At 43.3% G+C, this 26,904-nt stretch overlaps 1 protein-coding gene across 4 annotated transcripts in view; it reads left to right on the top strand.

The window, feature by feature from the left end:
- FAM13A (family with sequence similarity 13 member A) overlaps nucleotides 1-26,516 on the top strand; it is a 342,137-nt gene extending 315,621 nt beyond the window's left edge. For all 4 annotated transcript variants that reach the window (XM_068542447.1, XM_068542446.1, XM_068542445.1 and 1 more), the window contains 10 exons: nucleotides 3,000-3,213; nucleotides 3,739-3,877; nucleotides 4,635-4,716; nucleotides 5,567-5,787; nucleotides 6,415-6,498; nucleotides 13,786-13,881; nucleotides 15,353-15,436; nucleotides 21,035-21,231; nucleotides 21,819-21,920; nucleotides 24,455-26,516. In XM_068542447.1, the coding sequence (XP_068398548.1) occupies nucleotides 3,000-3,213; nucleotides 3,739-3,877; nucleotides 4,635-4,716; nucleotides 5,567-5,787; nucleotides 6,415-6,498; nucleotides 13,786-13,881; nucleotides 15,353-15,436; nucleotides 21,035-21,231; nucleotides 21,819-21,920; nucleotides 24,455-24,581 (1,346 nt within the window). In that variant the 3' untranslated portion in view covers nucleotides 24,582-26,516. The remainder of the gene's footprint in view (nucleotides 1-2,999; nucleotides 3,214-3,738; nucleotides 3,878-4,634; nucleotides 4,717-5,566; nucleotides 5,788-6,414; nucleotides 6,499-13,785; nucleotides 13,882-15,352; nucleotides 15,437-21,034; nucleotides 21,232-21,818; nucleotides 21,921-24,454) is intronic.
- Nucleotides 26,517-26,904: the final 388 nt, after the last annotated feature.

The following is a 26,904-nucleotide window of genomic DNA, read 5'->3' as shown; positions in this document are numbered from 1 at the left end:
GACACTAGGAAAATGACACATTTTGTCTTCTTGTCAGTGAAGCGATGGGTCAAGAATGGAGCCCCAGAAGACAGCTGTGTTAACAAAAAGGCAATCTGAGGGATGGCCCCATGTTTGTCACAAAGCATCAAACAAGCACATGATTAGCATTTTGTAGTTAACTCAGGATCACTGTATATTTTTTACTGGAGACATGTTTGGTTAATGGTCACAAACACATACTGTTTTTGCAAAAATTTTGGTGCCCGGAGACCACATAGTTCAAGCTCAAAGCAAAGATTAGTTGTAATATTTTTTAAGAGTTGTATCTGCTAGATTCAGACAGATTAAAGGGCTTCAGGACCTAAAGTAACACCTTTTCAAACTGAGTTTTGATGAGGAGAAATGTCAGAGTAGCCAGCACACCCTTGCCAACATCAACATCAGACTTTGTTTCGCCCGATGCCCTCTGTCCTCACCAGCCACCGAGCCCTTCCCCCAGGGGTTTTGCTCCTTTGCCGCTTGGCAGTGAGGTGATTACCTGCTGCTTTACTGTTCAAGCCATCTTAACCCTTTCCCTGTCCTGGTTCCACTGATTTTAGTCCTTACAGAACATTACTCCTGTCTTATGAAATATCATGAAACAGACGATGTCATCTAGTCAGTTTAATAGTTCCATTTCCTGCAGCTTTATACTACATTTTTGTTATTTTTCTAGGAATTGCTTTCCACTCACCTTCTCCTTCCCTCATACCCCCTCACCTCTCAATCCATTTTCGCTCTTTCCTGTTGGCAGTTCCGGAGCTGCTCGTATCTGAGCTCTGCCACTTAGGGGGAGCCAGCCAACAGCGTCAGTACAAACAATGAAACAACTCCTGTTACTCTCCGGCTGTAGCCATGCCCATCTACCAGCGTATTCTCTGCCACTCTTTAAGACTCGATAGGCAAGACTCTGTCTTTAACATGCTTTCATTTTTCAAAGTATTTATAGTATCATCTGTGTTACCGGATAACTTGGTTGTCTTTAAATTTTGAGAACCTGTGGGCCTCCTTCCACATGAGGTTCATTTTTTTAAATTAATGTGCCTAACTCTCCTACTGTACTGTGGGGTTTTAAAATCTTTTTAAGACAGTCATCCTTGTCCTTGAAGCGCCTGGCACATTCTGAATTGAAGCACTGTCCTGGAGGGTAGGAGACTGAGTTTCTAGACCCAACTCTTGTCATTGATTAGGTATTTGCTCTGGAATTCTTTGGGTTTCAGTGTCCTTATCTGTAATCTGCTGGGCTGAATCAGTAGTTCTCAAACCTGACTGCATTTTGGAAGACTTGGGAAGCTTTTTAGAGAGTGTGTGTTTGCGTGTGTTTGTGTGTGTGTGTCTCACACATATGTGGACCCTCACCTAAAAATTCTGCCTAATTGGGTGATGTGAGGACCTGTACGTTAGGAGTTATTTATGTTTCTCTCTGTGACCCTAATGTGCAGCCAGGTTTGAAAAGTCACCAGGTTAGATGACGTATGAAGTTTCAACCAGCTTTAATGTTCCGTGATTACAGTATGATCTTTTGAAGTAAAATACTGGGTAAGCACTTGTTTAAGATAATTTTGTAGATTTTAGAAATACTTTGATAGCTGAAGGAGCAGTTGTTCCATGATTCAAACTGTGGGAATCCCAGAATTTAAGATCATGGCCAAATTCCAGCCTTGTGTAAATCACAATATCCACAAGTGTATTTAAAGCGTAATCTTTTTTTGTTTTTTTTTAATGAAGAGAGTATTACAAATGAAATACCCTACATCATCTGAGATCTATCCTTAAAATATGTCAGATAGGATTTTTTTTTAAATTAATTTATTTATTTTTATTTATGGCTGTGTTGGGTCTTCGTTTCTGTGCGAGGGCTTTCTCTAGTTGCGGCAAGCGGGGTCCATTCTTCATCACGGTGCGCGGGCCTCTCACTATCGCGGCCTCTCTTGTTGCGGAGCACAGGCTCCAGACGCGCAGGCTCAGTAGTTGTGGCTCACGGGCCCAGTCGCTCCGCGGCTTGTGGGATCTTCCCAGACCAGGGCTCGAACCGGTGTCCCCTGCATTGGCAGGCAGATTCTCAACCACTGCGCCACCAGGGAAGCCCCAGATAGGATTTTTTTAATGAGGAAAGAAATACATTGAGGTGGGTCTTGCAGTGAAAGGAAATAAATATCATCCTATTCCCTCCCAAAATGACAAATCAGGATTTTGTGCTAAGTCTGTTTTTTTTTTCAAGGTTGTCTAAAATAATTCATACTGATTTGTCCTTTGTAAGGCATTCTTTTTTTCTTTATTGACTAATTTTATGCATGTATCTTACTTTAACTGTAGTCTTAAGTAGCCTCTAAAGTTTCAAGTACAGAGCATGTATTTTAAACATGCTAAATCCTAACATGCTAAGCAGAAGCACACAAAACAGCTTATTGAACGCCTAAACCGATGGGGTCTCACGAGTTTAATGTGATTCCTTAGTGGTTTCAGTGAGGGATGTCCAGCCATGAGGCCAAACCCCTCCCTCCCAGGCACATGTGAGTTTCTCTTCCATAACACCCTCAGATGGAGAAGTTATCATCAGTGATCTGTGGGGAAAGTTGGAAGCACACACTGTTCCTCAGGGCAGCCCTAGCACATTCTCCTTTGAAGGCAAGTGAGGATGGAGACAGAGGGTAGATGATGGCTGTCAGTTAGATTTGCCAGTTCCGGTCAGGGCACAGTGTCCCGAGTCACAACCTTCCATCTACAGTGTGAAACTGGGAATTCCCCGGTGGTCCAGTGGTTAGAACTCTGTGCTTCCACTGCAGGGGGCACGGGTTCTGTCTCTGGTTGGGGAACCAAGAACCTGTAAGCCGTGCAGCGCAGCCAAACAAAAGATCAACAAACAAATAAAATGTGAAACCCTCCGGTGCCTCCCAAGTTCAGTTCCTCCTGATGCATTCAGAAAACAAGTGTGCTCTAGAGAACAATTTGGCCCTCTTACCCTTGCTCTTTTCCAGAGCCCGCCCCTGCTTCCTCCTCGTGGCAGCAGGAGAGCGTTCGTGCTGGCGAAGCACGCCTCTCCCCGCAGGCAGGGCTCCTGATTCGGCAGCTCCTGGACGAGGACAGCGACCCCATGCTCTCGCCCCGCTTCTACGCTTACGGGCAGAGCAGGCAGTACCTGGACGACACGGAAGTGCCTCCTTCTCCCCCCAATTCCCATCCTTTCATGAGGTACGTTTCTGTACGCGGCACATGCGCAAAGATACCATCCCTGTAACATTCGAATGTCATAGGAATGTTGCGGATGGCTAGCGATTTTTTTAATGAAGTCGTAAGTACATGGAGGAACATATTTGAAATTCTCCCTCCTAGTGCACACGCTCTGTTGTAATTTTTCACTTGACCTGTGGCCCAACTACAGCATCACCTGCTGACTCTCCATTAGCACCTCCTTTCCAGAGCTCTCTCGTGTTTTTCACTGTGAGGTCCACTGTGCACATTTCAGTCCCGGCTTTGCCAAGTGTAAAGGTGAGCTAGAGAAGATTGGGCCTATTGAAAAGGCAGGACACGCAGAGCTCAAGGTCACAAAATGAATTAGCAGTCAGCTTTCTTTTATTCGAGAGGATGAACACGGTTTGGACAGTACCCCCCCCCCCCCCGCTGCCTTCCCCGTGTCGCATCCCTCATCGCCAGCGCCCCTCCCAGCAGGCGGTGACTGTCCCTAGGGAAGCTGACCCCGCGCTGTGCCCCTCACAGGCGACGCAGCTCCTCTCTGGGCTCCTACGACGACGAGCAAGAGGACCTGACGCCTGCCCAGCTCACGCGGAGGATTCAGAGCCTTAAAAAGAAGATCCGAAAGTTTGAAGACAGGTTTGAAGAGGAGCGGAAGTACAAGGTGGGTGCCTGCTCACTCCCCCACCCCCCTTGCCGTGATGCATCGGCAACTCAGAGAAGTGATAAAGGTGAAGGGAAATTTCTAGGGAATCTCGAAACTAAAAGGCAATAAACACTGGGGGATCAACGCTGATAAACCCCAGACATCGTGTATCAGCATTTTCCGTGCACAGGTGTATCCTTACAGAGGAACCGAATGCTTTCCTCAACGTCTTGCAAATTGATCAGTGAACAGGGATGGGAAAAATCATTAAATGAAGTAGTTTGTTTGCCTAAAACGTAATTCGAGATTGTCTTCTAAAATTTTATTAGTACTGACCTCGTTCTGCTCTCAGCTCTATCCTTAGTATTTCTCACGAGAGTGGCAAAAAAGGCATTTTTCGTGTTGGTTGTAGTGTAACATATCATATACCCCTCTGCTTTCTATCCTGTTAGCCTGACAGGTTGAACCCTACAAATAAAGGAAAAGAGGCCATGGGCCTCATAGAAGTCCATGATCATAAAAATCCAGAATTTTGCCTCTGAGGAATTCTTTGAAAGCATCAAAAATAACCAGATAGTATTAAAAAATAAATAAACAACCAGATATAAAGAAGGATAATGGAATCCCACCTGTGAAGTTGCTCTGATTAATCACGGTTCATTTATTATTCCAGTGGAACTCAACTTTTCCTTCCTGTTTAAAACAAACTGATTATCAAACTCTTCTTTTTCCTGCCCCAAGTCCAAAACATTTACTCAAGGTTTCCTTTTCTCAGCCTTCCCACAGCGACAAAGCAGCCAATCCAGAGGTTCTGAAATGGACTAATGACCTTGCCAAATTCCGGAAACAACTTAAAGGTAGGTAAAGTTCTAGACCTATGGTGCGGTCTCCAGAGAACAAGCCAGGTGCAGAAGCTGCGATCTCACCACGTGCTGAGTGCCACTCACTGCTACAATATTCCAGGAACGACAAGTTTCTTGAAGCTGCTTCCCAGGGCTCTAAGTGTTCAGGGCACACTTTCTCCATGTCTTCCCATGGCCTCAATCGCGGGGAAACCCAGATCAGCTAAGATGCAAATTCGGCAGCATTTTTTTGACTTCCCTAAATCACTAATATAAGGATGATGGTTTCAACTCGAAGTACCTGTTTAATCCAAGGCTTTATTTGCTATGGAGTTAAGACATAGAACACAGATGGATGTGAGATGGATTTGGTCCCTGTCCCTCAAAGCACTTGCTGTCTTTTAGGACACAGAGTCATATACACAACAGAATAGAATACAAAGTGAAAATAATTCCAAAATGAGGTATATACATCATATGGAAAAAGTTGGCCAGCACTTGGGCGCTAGATCTGCAAATACCTGTAAACGCTAAGGGAATCAGTAGGAAGCCATCCATCCGCCTCATTCTGAGAACAGCAAACAGGTTGGTGTGGCTAATGCATGGCTGTTCTTAAGAGCAGGTGTCAAACTAAAACTTCCTCAGGAATGAGGGTTAGGAAACCATACCAGATAATCCGGGAAGACGTTATCATTTTCCTTGGGTTTAACACAATAACCCAGGGATTTCGACTAATATTATAATTAGATACTTTCTGGGGGGAAAGAAAGACAAGGCTAAGCAGTCGTTAACAGCATAGAAAAACAATCTGGGTTCAGCAGACGTCAGTTCCCATACATCTCCACCCCCAAATCTTTTCTCCTAGAGTCAAAACTGAAGATATCAGAAGAGGACCTAACCCCCAGGATACGGCAGAGAAGCAATACTCTCCCCAAGAGTTTTGGCTCCCAACTTGAGAAAGAAGACGAGAAGAAGCAAGAGCTGGTAGATAAAGCCTTAAAGCCTAGCGTCGAAGCCACGCTGGAGTCCATCCAAAGGAAGCTCCAGGAGAAGCGGGTGGAAACCAGCCGTCCTGAGGACATTAAGGTGTGATTCTGTGAAGGCCCCCAGCCGACTGCTAATCCTAAAGCATTCCAGTCAGCGTGGTAGGATGGCGGGGCATGTCCCAGGGTCCCAATGGGAAGGGTGGTAGAGCAACACCTTTTTAAACCTCCCACACTCTGAGACGTCCAGAGAAGCAGATAAAACAAACTCAGAGTGTTTTAACCGTAGGTACTTCGGGTTTGGACTACAGACTGAAAGCAGGAAGCCCTGTTGTACAGATTGCAGAATGGACTTGTTTCAGTTAATAGACAGCGTGGTGGCTCTCTGAGGTAGGAGGATTAGAGACAAGCCTTTGGGAATGTGCGTCCTGTAACTGTAGTCATTGCCGGAGCCGGTAAGCTAAGCCCCATGTGCCTCACAGCCTTGCTTACCTCAATGCAACGTGCCTTTGCCCACTGCACGGGAGGTAGGAGTACTCATAGGTGCCGATTCTGCTGTGCTGTGTTTCCAGCAAGACACCAGGAATAGCTGATTCCTAGCTTTGGATCGAGCTGTTGTGTAAACATCTTTCTAACCTTACCGTGGGAAATTTGTTGAACTAAATAAAGAAGTCGGGACGTTCACAAGTGTTTTCCCCTTTCTCATTTATCTATCCTTGTGTTTATACAGGATATGACCAAAGACCAGATTGCTAATGAGAAAGTGGCCCTGCAGAAAGCTCTGTTATATTATGAAAGCATTCATGGACGGCCGGTACGTGAATGTGCGGAATTTGCTGATTGGGGTAAATTACCTGGCTTTAGAAGTGGATCTTCTGTGTTCAGTATTTTGCAGATGAGGTTCCCTGATGTTTAGATTACTCTGTATTTTCACCAGAAGTAAGCTTTCGGAAGGCTAAACCAATGATAGGAGTTCCACTATCTAGTAGGTGCTAAATTTAATTAAGCTCCAAAGAAAAATTAGTTTGCAACTAAAGTGTAGTCACTAGTGTCCTGCTTCGAGGGGAAAATGGTGGAGGGGGATATAAATCGGTGCGCAGAGCCCTAGAGTGGGGAGACGTGCCTGCCCCTCTGCCTGCCCCCATAAAGCTGTCATCACCGGCTCTAGGCATTCTTATCCATAAAAGGAAGGTGCTAAACTAGAATGATCTGCCCTAAAATTCGGTTTCTCTGCAATGCCGTTTGCAACCCGTGTTTGTAGAGAAGTTCTAGCTGCCATCCAGAACCAAAAGTGTGAGGAGTCCAAAATATGGCTTTGGAAGCATTTGAGGCAGTTTGTTACTCAGCAAGAGCGTTGATTGAATGCTTGTTGTTAGCCCTGGGGGAGAGGGTAGCATGACAGCCTTCTGGTCTGTTCCTTAGGGAACTCGTAATCAGATCGTCTAGTCAGTGACTCTTAGTAACCTTCTGTTAAGAATGTTGTCAAGAACCCAACCAGACACGTTCTTAAGAGCAGGTGTAAGGAAGCGTGAAGTTGATGTTCACAGATGGATTTTTACACCACCAAAATGCATAGATCTCTTTTCCAGTGTCAGCCATAGCTATGTCATGGAGAGAGTCTTTTCATCAAAAAATATGCTCTTTTAGATAAAGAAACTTCGAGAATAATGCACTAGACTATCAGATCTGTGAGGGCAGGGATTCTGGGTTTTGTTTACCTAATGGTGAACCTGGCCCTCAGCAACTAGCACAAGACCTGACACAGAGCATGTGCCCAATAAACTATCTGTTGAATGATCCTCCGTGGTATTTTGGTTCTGAATTTATTAGGTTTAAATTAAAAACAAAATAAAACAAAACAAAAAACCTGGCGCTGATGATGATTGATTTTGCTGGCCTGTCCCTGCAGTGGAAAAATACTGGTGCTCTGGGATAATGGTCATGTTTCAAGCCAGGTTTTGTTTTGGATTTTTTCAAGGCGTTGAACCAAATAGTGAACGCTCTGGAGCTCTACTACATTGTGAAATTTCGTCCTTCTCTTCTGGGGTATTCAGAACTTGTAGAGATGGAGCAAAACTTCTTCTAGCAGAGAGAAACCCCTTCTCCACTAAAGGGCTCTCCTCCCGGCCACCAGGCAGGCCTCCATGAGGGAGGTGGGACTTACGTATCTTCCTTCTTTCCATTGTGTGGTTTCAGGTTATGACGTTGACAGACTCCTTTAAAGACTTCCTTGCCTGAGGCCCGAGGTGTCTCAGCTGAATACTAGTCTTTACCTTACTGTCAGTGCAGGGGTTTGTGTGCAGTGGTACTTGTTGCTCTGAGTTGGGCACAGAGTCTCTCATTCTGCCTGGACGGTGGCAGCATGCAGGCCCTAGGATCAGCAGACCTAGATTCAAACCTCCGCCCTGCCGACTGGCTCCGTGACTCGGCTGCTTAGGGAACTCTCAGAGCCCCAGCGTTTTGTCTTCATGATAGATGTCTGTTATAGGTTGTCATGGAGACTAAACGACATTACACACACACACACACACACACACACACACACACACACACACACACACACACACACACACACACACACACACACACACACACACATTTACCTGTAGGCTGTCTGGCATTGAGGAAGTAGGGCAGAGTGGCTTTGGGGAGAGATGGGTGGGATTCCTCAGTAAATGATAGGTTTCACTTCTGGTACAATTATATGTTCTGCCTTCTGCTGTCTACTTCTTATTAAATGATTGACTCAGGAGAAATGCACATTTTTTTAGCACTCTTATCATTAGGAATATGAACTATTAATTCGTGGGCCTTTCTTTCATCATTCTTTTAGATGAAGGAAGAACACTTCTGGGATGTGCATTCTAGCATCTCACAGGGCAGGGGACAAATGCTCTAGGAAGTTCAAGTGTCATTTATTCCTGTTCCTGAGTCGGGCTCTCTGCCTGTCTCTGGAACATGATACTCCAGCCTCCTCAGGAAAAGCAGAGTTCACTTGATATCTGGCCAGTCTGAAAACCAAAAAGTGAACTTTTCATTCTTAGATCTGTGATGTTGCCACGGACCCTGGACTTATAAATGCGAAAAATACATATACTCCCAGAGCTAAACCGTCATTCCAAACCCCAAGTTTTTTAGAAAAGCAGATGCTTAGAGCCTGATGGTTTTTTTGCTGAGTCTACAGATTCTGATATAAAAGGACACTAACAGTCAAAATCACAGGCCACGTGTGCTGCTTCTGTACATGTTTTAACAAGGCTGCTTGCTCTAACGGGACACCCTCCAGACAGACCGACACATGTAAGGAAAACAAAAACACGCTCATTTACACACTGGCACATGATTCCGTATGAATTATTATCGAAGTGTGTCCTTTTCAACATTTGAGGGTCTCATCAGAAGCCCACGTCACAGAGGTACAACAGAAGGCTGCAGCTCCCTGTGTTACCTTCTTTACAGACCCCAATGATGGTGTGGAGGGGAGAGAGTGGGCGGCTTGCCCAGAGCTTCTGGGTTCTCATTGATGTATTTTAATCTTTTGTTTCAAAAACTGGGGAACTAACAGGACCCTAAATGCACCGTGTTCAAATTTAAATGCAAATTCTAAAGCCACATATAAATACTATCATGTGTTTATCTGCTGTTTGGGATTATTTGAGCTGATCTTTGCCCAGTCAGCCTAGCATTGTTACCTGATAGTAAAGGAGAGAGGGTCACCGTTTTCCGAATCAACGGGCCAAGAATGCAGCCGTTACAAGAACCCATCTCATTTGTCTTCTCCCACTAGCGGTTTTATGACTCAGAGACACCCCTCCACACACACATTCAGACCATTTTTTGTTTTACTAAGGAGATTTGATATATTTTTCTGAGACTTACAGAGCAACCAAATAGGGTAGTAAGAGACCAGTAGATGAAGATTTCTTTCCATCAAAAGCAAAGATTGAGTGGAAGGTGCTGCCTTCACCCGTTAGATCTTCGTAGCTAGATGTTCATGCTGTCTTGACTTGGGTGTAAACGTGTATCTTAGTCTTAACCCTATTTCCACACATTGAAAGCCACTCAGAGCTGCCACTTAAATGAAAATTTAGATAAAGGCTTGAAGCAAGAAGAGGGAAAGTATGTTGAAAAGACAGTATACTATATGCTTGGCCTAAAGTCATTTTTAAGCAATTATGGATCATAACGATTTTCTAATTTGAATTCTGCAGTTTACCCGTCAAGAAACCGAGACTCAGAGAACCTTACTGGCTCATTCAAAGGGCTATTCTTGGTTAGGAGTGGAATCCCTGAGCAGCTGGTGATTCGAGAATAAGAGATGTCAAACTTCCGAACAGTTTGCCCATGGTCCACTTAATATCAGCGGCCCTTTTTTTAACAGTTTAACCAAGGTGCTGCTTTGTTTTTCTAACTCTTGGTTAGATTTTGGCTCTGCTCACAAATCCAGCACTGATAATTACATAAGACATGGCTTTATGAAGGGTGAAAGTTGTATTGACTTTTGGTATCACCAAGCCTTTGGCTTCAGACATTTATCATGGAAATAATCCCGGTGTAAATCAAGTAGTATTCTTCCCATCACCTCAGACCTAAAGATCATGGATATTTTTGGTGTTTAGATACTTCCATCAAATGCCAGCATTAACTTCAGTAAAATCATGATGAGTTTTGACTCTCCATAGTCAAAAACTGGATTTTATCAGATCTCTCACAGGTGATTAGTTCTGAGGGTCATTCATTTTTAAAATGAGCAATTCATAGAAAATCTAAATATCAGCGTTACAAGCCAAATATAAGCCAGCTATCCTCTTCATCTACTCTAACTAGAAAATTTGGTTTTCGAACAAAGAGTTAGAAAGGAAATTGATTCTGTCACATTTGCCATGTCTGGCTGATTTTAGCAGTAAGTTTCCTTCCAAAATCCAGAGTCTCCTTTTATAATCCAAAGATGTTTCTACAGTTGACCCTTGAATAATTCGGGAGTTAGGCATTGTTCAACCCTCAGCATAGTCGAATATCTGAGTGTAACTTAGAGCCGGCCCTCTGTATCCATGGTTCCACCATATCTGAGGTTCCGAATCCATGGATGCAACCGTGTAGTAGATCGTGTAGTAATGTAGTGTTTACTATTGAAAAAAATCCGCGTGTAAGTGGACCCGTGTAGTTCAAACCCATGTTGTTCTATGGTCAGATGTAGCAATAGGATGCTAGTCTGCAATGGGGAAATGCTGGCTCCTTATTTTATTTTTCACACGTCTTTTGGGCGCTAAACATCTGTTGTTTATTTTACATAATATTTTACATAATTGACAATTAGGATGTGCCTTAATCGCATCTGCAATACATTTAATGAATACATCTTGTAGTAAAAGAAAAAATTATTTCACGTGTTCCAGTACTAAATTTTGTCGTTTTACATGTGCGGTTGTACAAGTCATTTATTTCTATTCCTCACGCTTACTTGTGGCTACTGTTGAGCTTCTGTTGAAGTTTAACATGAATACAGAAAAGAGCCTAAATTATAAATATATATGTTGATGAATTTTCACAAAGTAGACAAATCCACGTCACCAACATCCTGATCAAGAAATAAAATGTGGCCTGCCCTCTGGAAGCCCTTCTCATGTCCCCTTCCAGTCAATACCATGACCTTCCACCCCACCAACAAAAGCCATTCTCTTGACTTCTAACGTTATACATTTGATTTGCTTATTTTTGAACTTTGTATAATTAGAACTTTACAGTATGTATTCTTAGGTGTCTGGCTTGTTTTCCTTGGCTTTATTTTTTGTGAGGTTAATCCATGATATTGCATATAGCTGTGTCCATTCGTGTTCATGGCTGTGTAGTATTCAATTTCGGGAACTTATTTGTTCTGTTGTTGGGCATATGGATGGTTTCCAGTTCGGGGTTCTTATAAATAGTGCTGTGATGAACATTCTTATGAATGTCTTTTGTTGAACTTAAGACCACACTTGTTTGATGTGTACTTAAGAGCGGAATTGATGAGTCATATGTTTAGCTTTAGGAGATACTGCCAAATAGTTTTCCAAAGTGTTCCACCCTTGCCAGCACGGAGAGAGAGTTCCAATTTCTCAGCATTCTTTCCGACACTTGACACGGTCTGTCTTTCATGTCAGCCATTGTGGTAGGTATGTAGTAGTGATAGCCTGTGGTTCTACCCTCACTCTTTTTTTGTATGAAATAATTCCTGTGTTCCCTTCCAGCTGACAGTCATCTTTTATGAAATACCAAATTTAAAACTCCTTTTAATATGGTAGATAGTAAAAGCAAGAAAATGCCGCCTCTTGATATTTTGGTAGCAGGAAGAGGTAGAAAGAAGTGGTTATTGTTATTGCTGATGACAAGATAAATCCTCAAGATGTCTTTGCATAATGGCAGTATTCTATCAAGTTTACCCAACCAAAGTTCACTTATTGTTGATCACTTTGAGAAAGGCAAATAAAAAAGGCAACAAAGGATAATCAATTCATGCATAATCTACACCTGTCTTCAAAGTTGAAGGCCCAAAAGGCCCATAAGAGAAATGGTCAAAGCGAATACTATTTGCCCTTCCTTACCTGTGTAACCCTTGCCTTATGTGTACAGTAGAAATAAAATGCAGAAGACCAACAGCAAACTTGAAACAAAGATACTTCATCTCTTGCTCCATTTAAGTAAACAAATGCATATTTATGAATTTGGCGTACCTATTTATATTTGAAATACTCATTCACTCATTTTACAGATATTTATGGAATATTTTTATCACGTCAGGCACTGAAATAGTTACCAGGGGTACAAAAACACAAACTCCTGGTGTCAAGGGGCTTATAGTCTAAAGAGAAGACAGACGTGTCAACAAATAGTTACTATAGAGTATAAAAATATATCATCCATTGGGACTGCTATAATACCGTAGACTGGATGGCTTATAAAAGATAGAAATTTACAGTCCTGGAGGCTGGAAGTCCAGGATTAAGGTGCTCGTGTTTAGTGAGGGCCCACTTCCCTGTTCATAGACAGCTATCTTTTCGCTGTCCTCACGTGGCAGAAGGAGTGAGGGATCTCTCTGGGGTCTCTTTTATAAGGGTACTAATCCCATTCATGAGGGCTCCATCCTTATGACCTAATCGCCTCCCAAAAGCCCCACTTCCAAACACCGTCACATCGGGGATTCCTTTTCAACGTATGCGTTTGGAGTGGGGACTGAGGAGTGAGTGGGCACGAACGTTCTGTCTATAGCAAAGCATACGTGAATTACAAGGTACGCACAGGTTGCGGCAGGTGACACGAAGGAGAGAATGAGCAGGCCTCCCGGAATGGGGCATGTCGGGAGAAGCCTGCACAGGAGTGGGAGGCGGCTCTTGATCTGGAATTTGCCAAACCAAAGAGCAGTGAGGAGGCCATTCCAGGACAGAGGGAACTAGACCAGGAGGTGTGACACAACCTAGTTTCTCTCTGGAGCTTGAGTTACGAGGAGGAGGAGGAGGAGAAGGAGCAGGTCATGAAGGGCTTCAAATACTGTGCCAGGTATTTGAGCTTGATGTCTCCCCACTGCCTGTACAGTCAGTCCTGTAAACATTTTTGAGCCCTGTGCCAGATTTTAGGGCCACAGAGATCAATCAGTCCATGTATTCTATGGCCATATGTTCCTTGAATACCTACTGTTTGCCCAGAATTTGCCCCTAAACACACAACAATTCCAGGGGGAAGAAGGACATATTTTTTTTAAATGATTACAGAACTGCATGGTAAGTAGTATAATAGAAACACATGCTTTCTCCTTCCCTGGACCTAGAAAATAGTGAATCATCCGGCAACTCTCAACCTTCAAGAGTTTTACATAGGGAGCTAATAATCAGTAGTGATCATAGTTTTGATTGAAGAAAAGCAGTACTGCTGAGGGAGTGATTTCCAATGATCTGCCGCTGGAGTAGATATTTTAAATATTCATCGATTCATGTCATCAGTTTAATAAATTTTGCAAGAGTGGTGAGTCTTCAGTTGCATCACCTGTACTTTCTCTCGGCCCAGAGCGTGCTTGGCCAGTCTGGCCACCAGGAGCAGGCTTCTCAGCTCTTCTGTTCTCGCATTTCAGGTGAGCAAGAACGAACGTCAGGTTATGAAACCGCTGTACGACAGGTACCGCCTGGTCAAACAGATCCTGTCCCGAGCCAGCACCATCCCCATCATTGTGAGTACACCACGGCCCGCTTGTTGATTACCTGGCTGAATGGTCCCCGGCTGTATTATTAGGGCCCTAACTTGCCTTCTCATGAAAGAATAGTCTTTCATAGTTGAACCTGCCATCAATATCCATGGCCCCTAAGCTTGAGGGATGAAGAATTTATCAGAGACTTCTGAGGCTACGTTTGCCAAAAATGAGCAAATCTGAGGCCGAGAGAAATTTTTTTTCCCTCTTGGGGATATGCCTTGGCCGTATGCATCCATCTGACACGTGCTGGGCCGGCTTTCCCACGCTTTCCTCAGAGACGGAGCACCGAGAGGACGGGGCTGTGCCCTCCCCAGGGCCCCGCTACAAAGAGTCTTAGCGGCCTCTGTTAATAGTCTTCTCTCCCCCTCCAAGAGATGGATCAGCCCTGCCGGAATCAGATCCAGGGAGAGAGCTTCTAAGGAGCTCGGGAGAGGGACCCTCCTCTTTTTGGAGGATGTAGGAAAGTGTGAGGTGGAAGAAAAGGGAGGGCGGCCAGCAACCGTGAACCGTGCTTGGCGGCCACCGCCCTTGGACTTCGCTGCTTTCGGCCTCTGAGCCGGGACTTCGTCAGGAGTAGCGAGCGGCAACTGGCCCTCAGCTCTGGGAAGCCCGTTGGGGCGCTGGCCAGCCTGCCCCGGCCCCGATCCCAGCCCCGCCGCGGGGGCGGTGCTTCTGGCCTGTCCAGCTCGTGGGGACCCTCTGCCTCTGTTTCAGCGCTCACCTCGGGGATCCTGAGGGCTCCTCTGCTGGCCTGTAGGCTTCGCAGTAAGCGGGCACGGCCTCGCTTTTATGTTGTTGCCGAAACGCGTATTCTTCTCAGCTGCCGCTCTTCTATTCGTCCTTTAAATCTCCTTGTGTATTTCTAGGCCCAAGATACGGTCTTCATATGTCTTTTAACAGTATATTTGTCCATATTTAATGGGGCAGGGTCCAGAGACCTCAGGCAGGTGTGTTTGAAGAAAGCTACCTTTCTAGGAGTTTTCTACAGAATAAATCAGTAAACTAACCAGCAAAAGGATTAAATCTAAGAAGTCCTTTATATGCCCCAGTCAGGGGTCCTTAGTGTCCCTAAGTGGGGTGACTCTGTGGCCTCTGTTGATAACCTTTGCATCACTTGATGAGCTTACGTTATCATTAGTTGTTCCGGAAGTTATGGTGACTAGGAGGAAAGGGGGGAGGCAGTTGCTTCTCAGGTTTTTTCTGTGTGTTTGGTTAACATACTCGTGTGCCGTCCTTGCTTTCATGTGGCCTCTGTGGTTGGGGGTCGGGGAGAGCTCCGAAGTGAAGCAGCAACTTGGACAAGAACTTCAGTTGTGTCTGGTTTTCCTGGGACTTCTTGGCGGGGAGGGGTTCGAGTCTGTAGTTAAAAGGCAGAAGTAAATACTTGTGAGTCAGAAGGGGATGGGGAAAGAAGTTCTCCGTGTAACCTGCCTATTAACGCCTGTCGCAGGGTTCCCCTTCCAGCAAGCGGAGAAGCCCTTTGCTGCAGCCAATTATCGAGGGCGAAACTGCTTCCTTCTTCAAGGAGATAAAGGTGAAGACCCCCAGCTGCTAACCGCTTGCTACATCTGCAGCAGTGCCTCTCCCTCTCTCCCTCTCTCCCTCTCTCCCTCTCTCCCTCTCTCCCTCTCTCCCTCTCTCCCTCCTGTGGATGGAAAGCCGCTGTGATCGGGCCCTTTGGTGATGGCTTCCTGCAGCCTTCCCTAAAAATCAGTAGCTGCCACATAGCACAGGGAGATCAGCTCGGTGCTTTGTGACCCCCTAGAGGGGTGGGATAGGGAGGGTGGGAGGGAGACGCAAGAGGGAGGAGATATGGGGAGATATGTACATGTATAGCTGATTCATTTGTTATATAGCAGAAACTAGCACACCACTGTAAAGCAATTATACTCCAGTAAAGATGTTAAAAATAAATAAATAAATAAATAAAATAGAACTAAATAAATATAGAAAAAAAAATCAGTAGCTGCTTCTAACCAACTTTAAGCAGTCCTGTTTTATTTATGTTATAGACCAGCTGATCTCCTTAGTTTCATTTCATTCCCTCGCTGTTGTGTTTTGTTTTATTTTGTTTGTTGTTGTTTGGTTGGTTTTTACTTTGCTTGCAGGGATTTTTGTTTTGTTTTCAAAATGTTTTTTGTTTTGTTTCTTTCCCCCTATTTGAGGAATGGATTTTCTGTACTCGAAAATTTTGTTAAAATAACTCATTGGGTAACTTAAAAAAAAAAATCTCATTTACTAAGTTTATAGTGAAACCAAAATTAACGAAGGCCGTGTACGTAGCACACACACAAAATTATCATTTTATAGACAAATATCTTAGTTGTCTTTGACAGATATGTGGGTACAGTTTCATCCACTCTCCTTTCCTCTTGCCTTCCCCCTGGCACATTTAGTCCTTGGTGCTAATTTTGTAATCTGTTCTTGATCTGTGAATGTAGTGCTGTGACCAGCAGTCACTAGAACATACGCTCTGATTTTTTCCGCCAGTAGTAATCATGGATGTTATACAGATAACCCTTGTCCTCGGTGGCTACTTTTGCTGAAATGGGAGGAACCATCTGTGCCCATAGATCTGTAGGGACCTAATTGGCCTAGACTAGGATCAGCCTCTTTCATATTTTTGTTTCTGGACAACTGAACACACTGACTGCCTTGTACAGGGCTCTAGAAATGAAAAGTCAAAGTCAATCTTTTTTAAAAATCGATGATTGTTATTTAGCAGTTAAGTCAGAAGTGGGAGTAAAACCCCAAGTGGAAGTGAGTGTTAAGAGTTTCCTCTTGTCATATTTCTGTGGCAACCCCAAGCCTGGGGTGTCGTTTATTTACTGTAGTTAGGAACGATTATTTCAAAATACGGGGGCCTCGTTCCCATGGAGGGACACCAGTTGAGAACTGCTCCATTTTCTTGCCTGATTTCTCTCCACTGTAACTCAGGTAAGGAACCGGAAGCTACAAAGCCGTCTCTTCTCTTCACTCTCTTCCTTTCCTTACCTCCCAAGGGTCTTAACTACTTCACAGACCTCACTTTAAGGTGTTAGGCGGTGACTGTGCTCACTATTCATATTGTTTAAACAGAACTTGTTTTATAAAAATGCTGTAGATGTGAAATTTAGGCAAATATGCTAATTGTATCTTCAAAATTAGAGCTATGTTCTTACAGTAAGACTTGATGTTGATGAAAGAAGACAAATTTTATCTAGCTGGTAATTTCACGCAAGAATTAAATCACCGTAAATTGAAGAAACCTGGGCAAGTGTGTGCATGAAAATTAGCATATTTTTCTTAGAAGGGTGTGCTAAAACTATTCCTAGATAAAAATGTGTTCTTTAACACATCCGAAATACGACCCTTGATAATTGCCTCACGAGACGAATGGAAGATACAGGAATGATGCTCTTTTTAAAAGTTGTTCCTCCAAATCTTATCCTTTAGCTTAGTTTATTCTTTTCACAATTATGTTTTGGCCATTGCTCTTCTTCTGGCCCTCACGGTGATCGAAATTTCAGATAATTTTGCAATTACTACATTGCTCTCGTAAATGGTGTTGTCTTTTAGTTCATTTTGTCCCAGTTGGCCAGCTTTATCAGCATGTATTTGGACTGTACTAATTCTCAGAAATTCGGTTATAATTTAGAATTTGGTGTGTGTGCAGATAAGAAGATTGTATCTAAATGGTTTCTTTGAAAACCATCCCTGATTTTTAATGCTTATGGGAAGACACCAGCTGTGTATGAAAGAGAGCCAGCTCAAGTTCTGAAGCCCTAGAACTTCCAGCCCCCAAAATCCTACAGATCAGCTAGTCAGTTCTCTGATCCAACATAAGAGTTTCCTCTAAAACTTCTCTGACAAAATAGAGACACCGTCCCTAAGAAGTTATTCCATCCTCAAACTTGAGACGTCTACAGCAATGAAGAGAGTTAAGGTCGCTCATTACATGGGCTAAGCATCGACAAGAGCTAAAAATTTATATTATTAGTTTTATAACTTATTTTAAAAATTATCGAAAACAATGTAGTAATTATATAATTTTAGAATGTATAAGTTTAATAACTATAAAATATAAGTAATGAAATAATTAAATTATAGTATTCATAGTTGTGATTGTATGACTTCCTACTTACAGGCCTAGTTTTGCCTCTGGAGCACCATGGACTAAGCATACTGCTTTCTCCTTGAGAGCGCTTGGCATAGTTACAGTCACCTGCCCTGCCCCCTCCCACCCACACCCTGTGAACATTTTTTCTCCAGGTTCTTCTTACTCTTTCTCATGCGATATGGGCTCCGGACTGTCCGGCAGTGCAGTGGCTCTGCTCTCCACACCGGTCTCTCTGTATCCCTCTTAAAAACTGATACCCAGAACTGAACGTTATTCTAGATGTGGTTTAACCAGCCCGGCAGTGGACCAAGGACTAGTCCTGACCTTGATCGAGATGACTAAGGCCCTTCAGTTCTCCAAGTCTGTGCCTACGTGACTGTCAACGTGCTGTGAGTTCCTCTTGGTCTTTCTAGGGCAGGAGGTCTCAACCTCAGCACTACACACATTTGGGCCAGATAACTCTTTGTTGTGGAGGACTGGCCTCCACCCACCGGGTGCAAGTAGTGCAGTACGACCATCCCTCCCCAGTGTGACGACCAAAAACGCCTGCAGACGAGACGTTGCCAGAGGTCCCCTAGGGGGCAGACCTGCCCCCAGTTGAGAACCATGGCTTGTGGCCCCGCCTAACTATTGATTTATGCAACCCCCAGCTTCCTTTTCCAAGGATTGCTTAGTGTCTACGTGTCCACTTTTTTTTTTTCTAATCTAATTACAGGACCTTGAATTTTTCCAGTTTGTTACTTTTCGTACTTCTATCCTAGCCTTATGAAATAGATTACATCTAGACTTTATATTTCCAGCACACCCAGATATCCCTACCCACTGTGTTATCTACACATTTTGTGAATATCTTTGGCGCCTTATCCAAGTGACTGCTAAATATTGAGTAAGGATGGGTCAGAGGCTTCCCTGCAGATTCACATCAGCACTGCAGCAGCACTCTGCATAAATGTGCACAGCCAGCTTTCCCTTCACAAATCAGCCTACCTCTTGCTTTATTGAAATCCAGGTATTATGCCAATCCTATCAAAAAAGAAGAAAATGATTAGTTTTTCTGATTTGTGTGCAAGGAGCCAGTGCTACTCACTGTTGATCACTGATTCTTTTTCAGTTGCTCATATGTTATCTAGATATTGATTCCTTCTAGAATCTACTCAGTATCCACAGCAACCTGATGGTCTTTGAAGATCTGTTTTGCTGTTTCTTTTTCCCTATGTTTTTCACAGCTTACTGAGAATAGCTTTGTTTAGCTTCATCTTCAAAAACACTGCGTTCTCAGAATGTGCAAGACACACTCTCCCATTTTGAAGTTCTCTCAGGACCTTGGGATATAATTGATAAGGCTTAGACCCCTAACTTCATTTCTTATCTATCTCAGGCTTTAATACGCTCTTAATAGTAATTTGTATTTCTCTTTTAAAGCTGAATTACTGGACTAAGAGACATTTATTGAACACCTAATATAGGCAGGCATCGGCTGAGCTCTGGGAGCAGCAGTGAACAGAGAGGCCCAAATCCCTCCCTCCATGGAGTTTACAGTCAGGTGGTCCCACCTGCTCTCCTCATCCGGGAAGGGGAGGTGGGCAGAGGCTGAGCAGCACTGCCCGTGTGTGCCCGGTGGACCTGCTCAGGTAGTCAACACGCATTATCTCAATTCTTATGTAAACGATGTAGATGGGACTTGCCACTTCATCTTATAAAAAAGAGAAACTTTTAAGCTATTGATTTAAAAGCCACTTTTACTCTGTGAATTTAAAAATGGTTTTAATTTTTTAAAAAATTAATAATGAAGCTTTTACTTCCATTGATCAAGAAAAGAGATTGAGGATCTGAAGTCACAGCAAAAAGAATCTGGAAAGGCCACCTGGTTTTTTGCCAACTTTACCTTCATGCCTTCGTAACAGTAGTTTCATTGTAGTTATGTAATAGTCCTTTTGTTTTGCCTATTTGTTTGTTTCTTTATTCACATTATTTCTCCTCAGAGGTACCGTTATAAACATACCAAACTTTATGGTGAGAAAATCCACCACAGACAGTTTGAATCCTGTACTTTACCTGTGAGCGGTGGTTCCTCCTGCCTCCTGAGAGCCATTGGCTGCACTGGCCCTGAAGCCACTTGGTTGAACTAACGACTGATGTTATAATCCTGTTGTTCATGTAGCTGAACGCCTAACCAATTTTTTAGTTTCTCAAGATATTAGGGTATTCTTTTCTGGTCTGACTGTACGCTTTGGCAGTAAATTACTTCTTTTAAAATCTTTCTTTCAGACTCTGATATCATTTCTTAGAATCACCTAGCTTTAAATTGGCACTAAGACATTCTCTTAGAAAAATAAGCTGACCTCATTTTTCTAATTGCATTTTTATCAAGACAGAGAATATCACACTTTTCTTAGAATCTTGAATGCTGAAGAATACAGCTGTGGTCCTTGGAAACTCTTTGAAAAAACATAAGTTTTATGATTCTGATCATGGAAAGATAAATGTTTTGATCTTCTCAAAAGTTTCCTAAAATTTTGTGCATGAAGCAACCACAAATATTTCATAATCTCAACTTTTAAATAGAAAGGCCGTATTGTCGAATTTCTGAAAATCTTCATAGCTTAAAAAAATTCTGAGACACATAACTAATAGATTCTTTAAAGCACTGGTTTTCTGGTGGTGGATTCTTTTAGGTATTGTCACAGGGCTGAGAATGTTTAGATTCATTTGCGTCTTTTGATTTAGGGTATAAATTATGATGATTGTTCCTTCCTACCCTCGGCCTTGATAACTGTTAATTGTGCTGTATACTAATTTTTTTTTACAGCTTTTTTCCCTATTGAGTAGCTGTGTTTAGCGTTTGTCTTATTTACTGTGTACATATAGATATTCAATAATATATCCGTCATGTACACGTGTGTTGCTAAATGTAGCTATATAGAAGAAACTATATGGGGTCTGGATAATTAAGTGATCGTGAAGTGATACCTGTAATGAAAGAGGGCCCGAAAAAGTGACCCAGTTTTTATTGGGGTTGCTGTGTATCTCCAGGAAGAAGAGGAGGGTTCAGAAGACGATAGCAGCACAAAGCCAGACTTCACCGTCACCCTGAAAACCGATTTCAGTGCACGTTGCTTTCTGGACCAATTTGAAGATGACACTGATGGCTTTATTTCCCCAATGGATGATAAAATACCATCAAAATGCAGCCAGGATACCGGGCTTTCAAATCTCCATGCTGCTTCAATGTATGTTGTTTTGGTGGTGGTATTGGAATGTTGTGACGAAAACAATTTTCTGAAATACTATTTTAGCCTTTGTACTTAAATTGGCTGACAAAACGTAAGTGACTTGCCTAGGGTGCATCTTTGTGGCTAAAACAGGCTTTGCTTGTTTGGTTAACTTCTGGCTCAGTGTTTTTGTATGCTTCATCTCGTGTTATCTGAGGGAGCATCTGAGATCTTGCTTAAACAATCGCAAGGTCTCGGTAACGGCATTGTGTGGTTCTGTGCGCCACAGCTCGCCATTTAACACATACCGAGATCGCTTTCTTTCCAAGCCAGTATGACAAAGCGCCCTGGGATTTTGCAAGCCTGAGGAATTCATAAGTAGCAGGAGCCTCGCAGGAGCCCCAGAAGCCATATCCATCGTCAGTGTGCTTTGGCTTCCTGGGGATGGAAAACATCCATTTCTGGTGACCCTCAGCTCCTTCCACAGTTCCTGCACTTATATGCATTTCCCTTTCTCCACAACTCCTATCGAGTTGCACATTCCTTACGTTTATAACTATTCAGATTTAACTCAATGTTCTTGAAATAACTTCTGCCCCTCTTAGACCAGAACTCTTGGAACACCTTCAGGAAATGAGAGACGAAAAGAAAAGGATTCGAAAGAAACTTCGTGATTTTGAAGACAACTTTTTCAGACAGAATGGAAGGTAAGCGCGTGTGTCGTCCTCCCCCTGCCCCTCCTCACACGCAGCCCTCTCTCTTCTGTGTCTCATCTGTGCACAGCCTCCCATGTGGGAGCCGCCCTACAGCTGCCCTGGAACCCGGCCCTTGGTTTTGTGCCCAGGGCCCCTTCGAGGTTTACTGTGAGATGGTGAGGCTTGTGTGGCCCTTCAGGGAGAAGTGCTCCTTGGATGACATCCAGGACCGATGCGGATTCAGCTAACGTTTACAAAACTCACCTGCCACATCAAATTCTAGTCTAAAATGAGCAGCTTAAAGCTGAGTTTCTAGTGGACAGCACTGGGTTTGATTTCTGTTTTTGTTTTTTTGATCTTAATAAACCTGAAGGAGAAATAAGGAAAGGGGTGCTCTAGGTCTTGCTGGTTTGTAGGCTCATTTTAAAAGCAGAGTCGTCAAGTCAAGTGAGAAATACACAAGAAACAGAAAGCCCTCCTGACTGATGAGTGCCTTTCACCAGTGAGGTTTTTTGTTTGTTTTTTTTTTTAAATACATTTTATCACCTAACATTCTTTTTATTTTTTTTTTATAAATTTTATTTATTTATTTTTAGCTGCGTTGGTTCTTCGTTGCTGCGTGAGGGCTTCTCATTGCGGTGGCTTCTCTTGTTGAAGAGCACGGGCTCTAGGCGTGCGGGCTTCAGTAGTTGTGGCTCGCGGGCTTCAGTAGTTGTGGCTCGCAGGCTCTAGAGCGCAGGCTCAGTAGTTGTGGCACAGGGGCTTAGCTGCTCCGTGGCACGTGGGATCTTCCCAGACCAGGGCTCAAACCCATGTCCCCTGCATTGGCAGGCAGATTCTTAACCACTACGCCACCAGGGGAGCCCCCACCAGTGAGTTTTAAGACATACTGTAATCATCATCGTAGGGCGCTATGCTGAGGGATAGTCTTCCCTGTTTGCAAGTGACCACGCACAGAATGTCCGACTCAAGTCACAGCATGAGACCAGGTTAGAGCAGGGACTAGAGCTCCATCTCTCACGTTGGAGTTAAGTTTTATCATTTTAAAATGTTTTATTTTAATCCAAATTATTTGAACAGTGTAAATACAGTTTCTCTTTAAGTCTCCTTTTATACTTCTCAAAAGTATTGGGAAATAAAAGTACCATAAAAATTAACTTAGGCGTTAAAAATGTACTATATTTCAGTTTATTTCAATTAGTGTATAAATTTATTTTGGGGATCTCTGATTTGGATCTGTCCTATAATGACTTTCTCAAGATTTATGAATTTTTATACCTAAGTATTTGTTTTTCTTTCTCCATGAATTGTAGAATATTTAGAAAATATAGCTAAAAGAAATAATACCCAAAATGATAATAATACCCAAAGACAAACCAAAGGATTAATGTTTTGATGTGTTTCATTCCAGTCTTCTTTCCAAACATATTTTTGGCTTGTCTGCTCATTTTCTTTCCCATTTGTTTATAGTCACATTATGCACAGATATCCTATAATTATGTAACCTTCACAAGTTTTAAGAAAATACAATTGATGGGAGTCAATCATCATCATGCAAGTTTAGAACTGTCAGGGACTTCAGATTTCACAAAATCTGGCTCCATCACTTCGTATGTGAGGCAAGTGAAGACCCTCAAAGGCACGTCTGGGGCCAGGGTCAGATGCCCCCTGCCCTGCCCTGCCCTGCCCTCTCCTGGGAGCATCCAGGGTCCTTTCCTTGAGCAGGCAGAGCAGGAATAAAATCAGTTCATTGAGCAGAATTAGATGAGCCCCAAGCTGTCCCATTTCCCATTTTCGCTCTTTAATAAGAAGTAAAGGAAGCCTGGTATTTGAATGTCTGACACGTGCGTTTCCAAGTGAGGTGAGAAGCGGGGCAGTACCGGCTGAGGGTGCGGGCAACGGCAGCGTTTCGTCAGGTTCTCCTGCGGGTTGTGTTAGATCACGGGCTCAGGGTACTTAGTACAGTGTTCACCCTATCATCAGATCCCAAGTGTAATACTTGCGTACCTAAAAAGTATACATATAAAATTACTCAGTAAACTATAAGGTTTATTAGTATTCTGTGATCCAATCGCTGAATTCCAAGACTAATTTTTATAGTAAGTAGGAGTATTAACTATTCTTTTTTAAACCTTGTAAATTATGGGTATACCAATTACTAATCAGAAATTTAGTGGTTCATTAGGTGAAGGATATAAAAGTGAGAAAGCATTGTAAAGGACTTCAGTGTATGGAGACTTGTAGTATGAATTCATACGTAGCAACAGCAGAGGGAGAAAGTTTCTACATTTCTTAGTCTTTCCTATCATTCTTCAAGATGCCCGATTAGCTCTGAAACTCAGTTGCATGGTGCCTTCTGGGGACGCTGTCTTTCACTGCTTGTCTAAACCCAGCTCCACTCTTGATAGCAAGCGATGCTTGGCCACACTGGTTCTGTGGGGTGATAAGCTGCAGATTTCCACGTGATGATCATTCACCTGGCGAACAGCATCCTCTAGAAGGGACAGCAGATGATCATTAGCCCCTTTTCCCTTTGTTTCCATCAGAAACGTCCAGAAGGAAGACCGCACTCCTATGGCTGAAGAATACAACGAATATAAGCACATTAAGGCAAAACTGAGGCTCTTGGAGGTGCTCATCAGCAAGAGAGACACCGATTCCAAGTCCGTGTGAGGAGGCAGCCCTACCCGAGCCACGGGGGCTGGGGAGGCGGGGGGAATGTGCCCCCCGCCTCCCCTGGCAGATAGCAGCTCTGCAGGAACTGGAAGGCAGCCTCGGAGCTGGACCTACAAAGGGAGTAGCTCTTCTGCCTCCGGGCCACTGGGATCATCCCCAGTTTCCACTGCCTGCCTTGGAAACCGCCTAGATGGAAGGAGCCCACCTGCCCCCATGTAGGAATTGTGTAAGGGAAGGTCGAGATCTCCGTGCACCCGAGCGCTCACAGACACACGCTGTGGCGGAAGCTTCGCTGACACTGGCAGCAACGAATCACTACACTGACACACACTCATCTACAGAGGCTACACGCTGTTCTTCTCTGGATAACTGAGACACAGCCTGTCCTCTGTCGGACTGTGACAAAACAAGCTCAGGACTTCACCCTGTAGGGCGAACTTGCTGTGCACGTCCGATGCAGGTGCCCGAGAGAGCACGGGCCCAGCCCAGGAGAGCACGGGCTCTCTTTGGACCCAGTCGAGGGGGAGCCTGCATTGGAGCCCTGTTTGCTGCCTCGACCATCCTCGTGACCTTTCCACAGAGCTGCGCCTTTCCCCACTCGTGTGAATCGCTTCCCCTTTAGCGCTCGGGTGGACGGAAGCTGCGTCTGCCCAGAATGGCCGTGCAGTCCTCTCTTTGACCGTGTGCTTCTTCGCGACGTCCTCAGCTGATAGAGAGCTGTGATCCCTGACTAGGGCTGGACCATCTGCAGAGGACAGAGGGGATGGAGAAGTAGCTAATATTTGTGCTGATTTTTAAATTAGGCAGCGGTGAAGAGCCTGGAGAATCCTTTCCTGAACGTTGACCGCACTTACCAGCCTCAGATTTTAACATCAAACACTAAGCGAGGCCAGCAGCCTCTTCGGGGTTTGGTTTGGTTTTGGCTCTAGCCAAACAAAAGGGTCTTGCTTAATTCTTAGCTTAAGTGTAGAGGATCGTGAGAGAGAAAGAGCCTGTATTCTAAGCCTCCTGAGTACTTACCAGAGTTTAATTTTTTTTCTTTTTTTTAAGTAAACCTGCACTAAAAATCTCCTGAGGGTTAAGTATAGCCCCCTCAGAGCTCAGCCTAAGGCAGAATCTAAATCACACTATTTTCAAGATCATGTATAAAGAGAAAAAAAAATAATGGTGTATAGCCAATTATGATCATAATTTTTTCAAAGACGGTGTCACAAAACTGTCTATATTAGACATTTTGGAGGGACCAGGGAGTTTAAGACACCAAATCGTTCATCTCTTCAGTGTGCTGATGTTATCTTGTGATGTGTCGTTACTTTTTGACTTTCTGTGTTTGCGCTGAGGAAAGTGGGTCCTGGTTCTGCCTGCCCATCCTGGCCCACGTTTCTGCTCCGTGAGGTCGAGCACAGGTGTCTGCCCACCAGCCGCTGGTTGCCAAGAGAAGGTGTTTCAGCAGGCTCTGCCTTTTGAAGATAATGTTGCGGGATGAACAGGACAGCAAAGGGGGTACCATTTTGTTTTCTTTAATAATAATAATAACAAGGAGAGAACTCTTCCTGATCAGTTGTCAGTTTCCAAAATGGGTTCTTGAGAAACTGTCTGGTCAGATTCTATTTGTAGCAGCATTTTCCATTGTTGAAGTGAAGTAGCAGCTCTCTGTCGGTTGAAAATCGTTTAAGTCAGGAGTAGGGGAAAAAGAATACCTTTAAGTTTGCTCTTAAAAATAATCATCCAAAAGCATGAGCTATATGTTGAAAGTGCCCTGGTTGAATCCACATACTTAAAGACGGTACATAATCCTGCAATATAGATATAGCTTGGTATTCTTTGCTCTACTGTTTACATTGCAGATTGCTATAATTTCAAGGAGCTATATTATAAATAAAATGATGCACTTTAGGACGTTTTCTATTTTTGAAATCTGAACATGAATCATTCACATGACCAAAAATTGTATTTTTTAAAAGAAATACATGTCTAGTTTGTCCTTTTTAAGTAATTATTCTCTTACATAAGCTATAATATAAATCACATCATTACCAGTTAACTTTCAAAGCACATCTGTCTAAGAGTATTGTTTTGAAAATACTAATATGCTATAGAACTTTAAAAGAGAAAAAGCTATATAAATGAGAAGCTACTAAATGTTTTGAAATCTATTGTTTCTGCCAAAGGTAAATTAAGTAAAAGATTTATTCAGGAATCCCCATTCAAATTTGTATGATTGAATAAAAGAAGACACCAAGTTATAGTAAAATGTGTATGGAATGTCATGCTTTCCTTTGTAATTTATAATAATATTCTTCCTAGAATGGTGCCCAAA

This window comes from Eschrichtius robustus, chromosome 4 (assembly GCF_028021215.1).
Source record: "Eschrichtius robustus isolate mEscRob2 chromosome 4, mEscRob2.pri, whole genome shotgun sequence".
In the NCBI taxonomy this organism is placed as follows: domain Eukaryota; kingdom Metazoa; phylum Chordata; class Mammalia; order Artiodactyla; family Eschrichtiidae; genus Eschrichtius; species Eschrichtius robustus.
The sequence above is the reverse complement of the archived record's forward strand: the minus strand, read 5'-3'. Positions and strand labels throughout refer to the sequence as shown.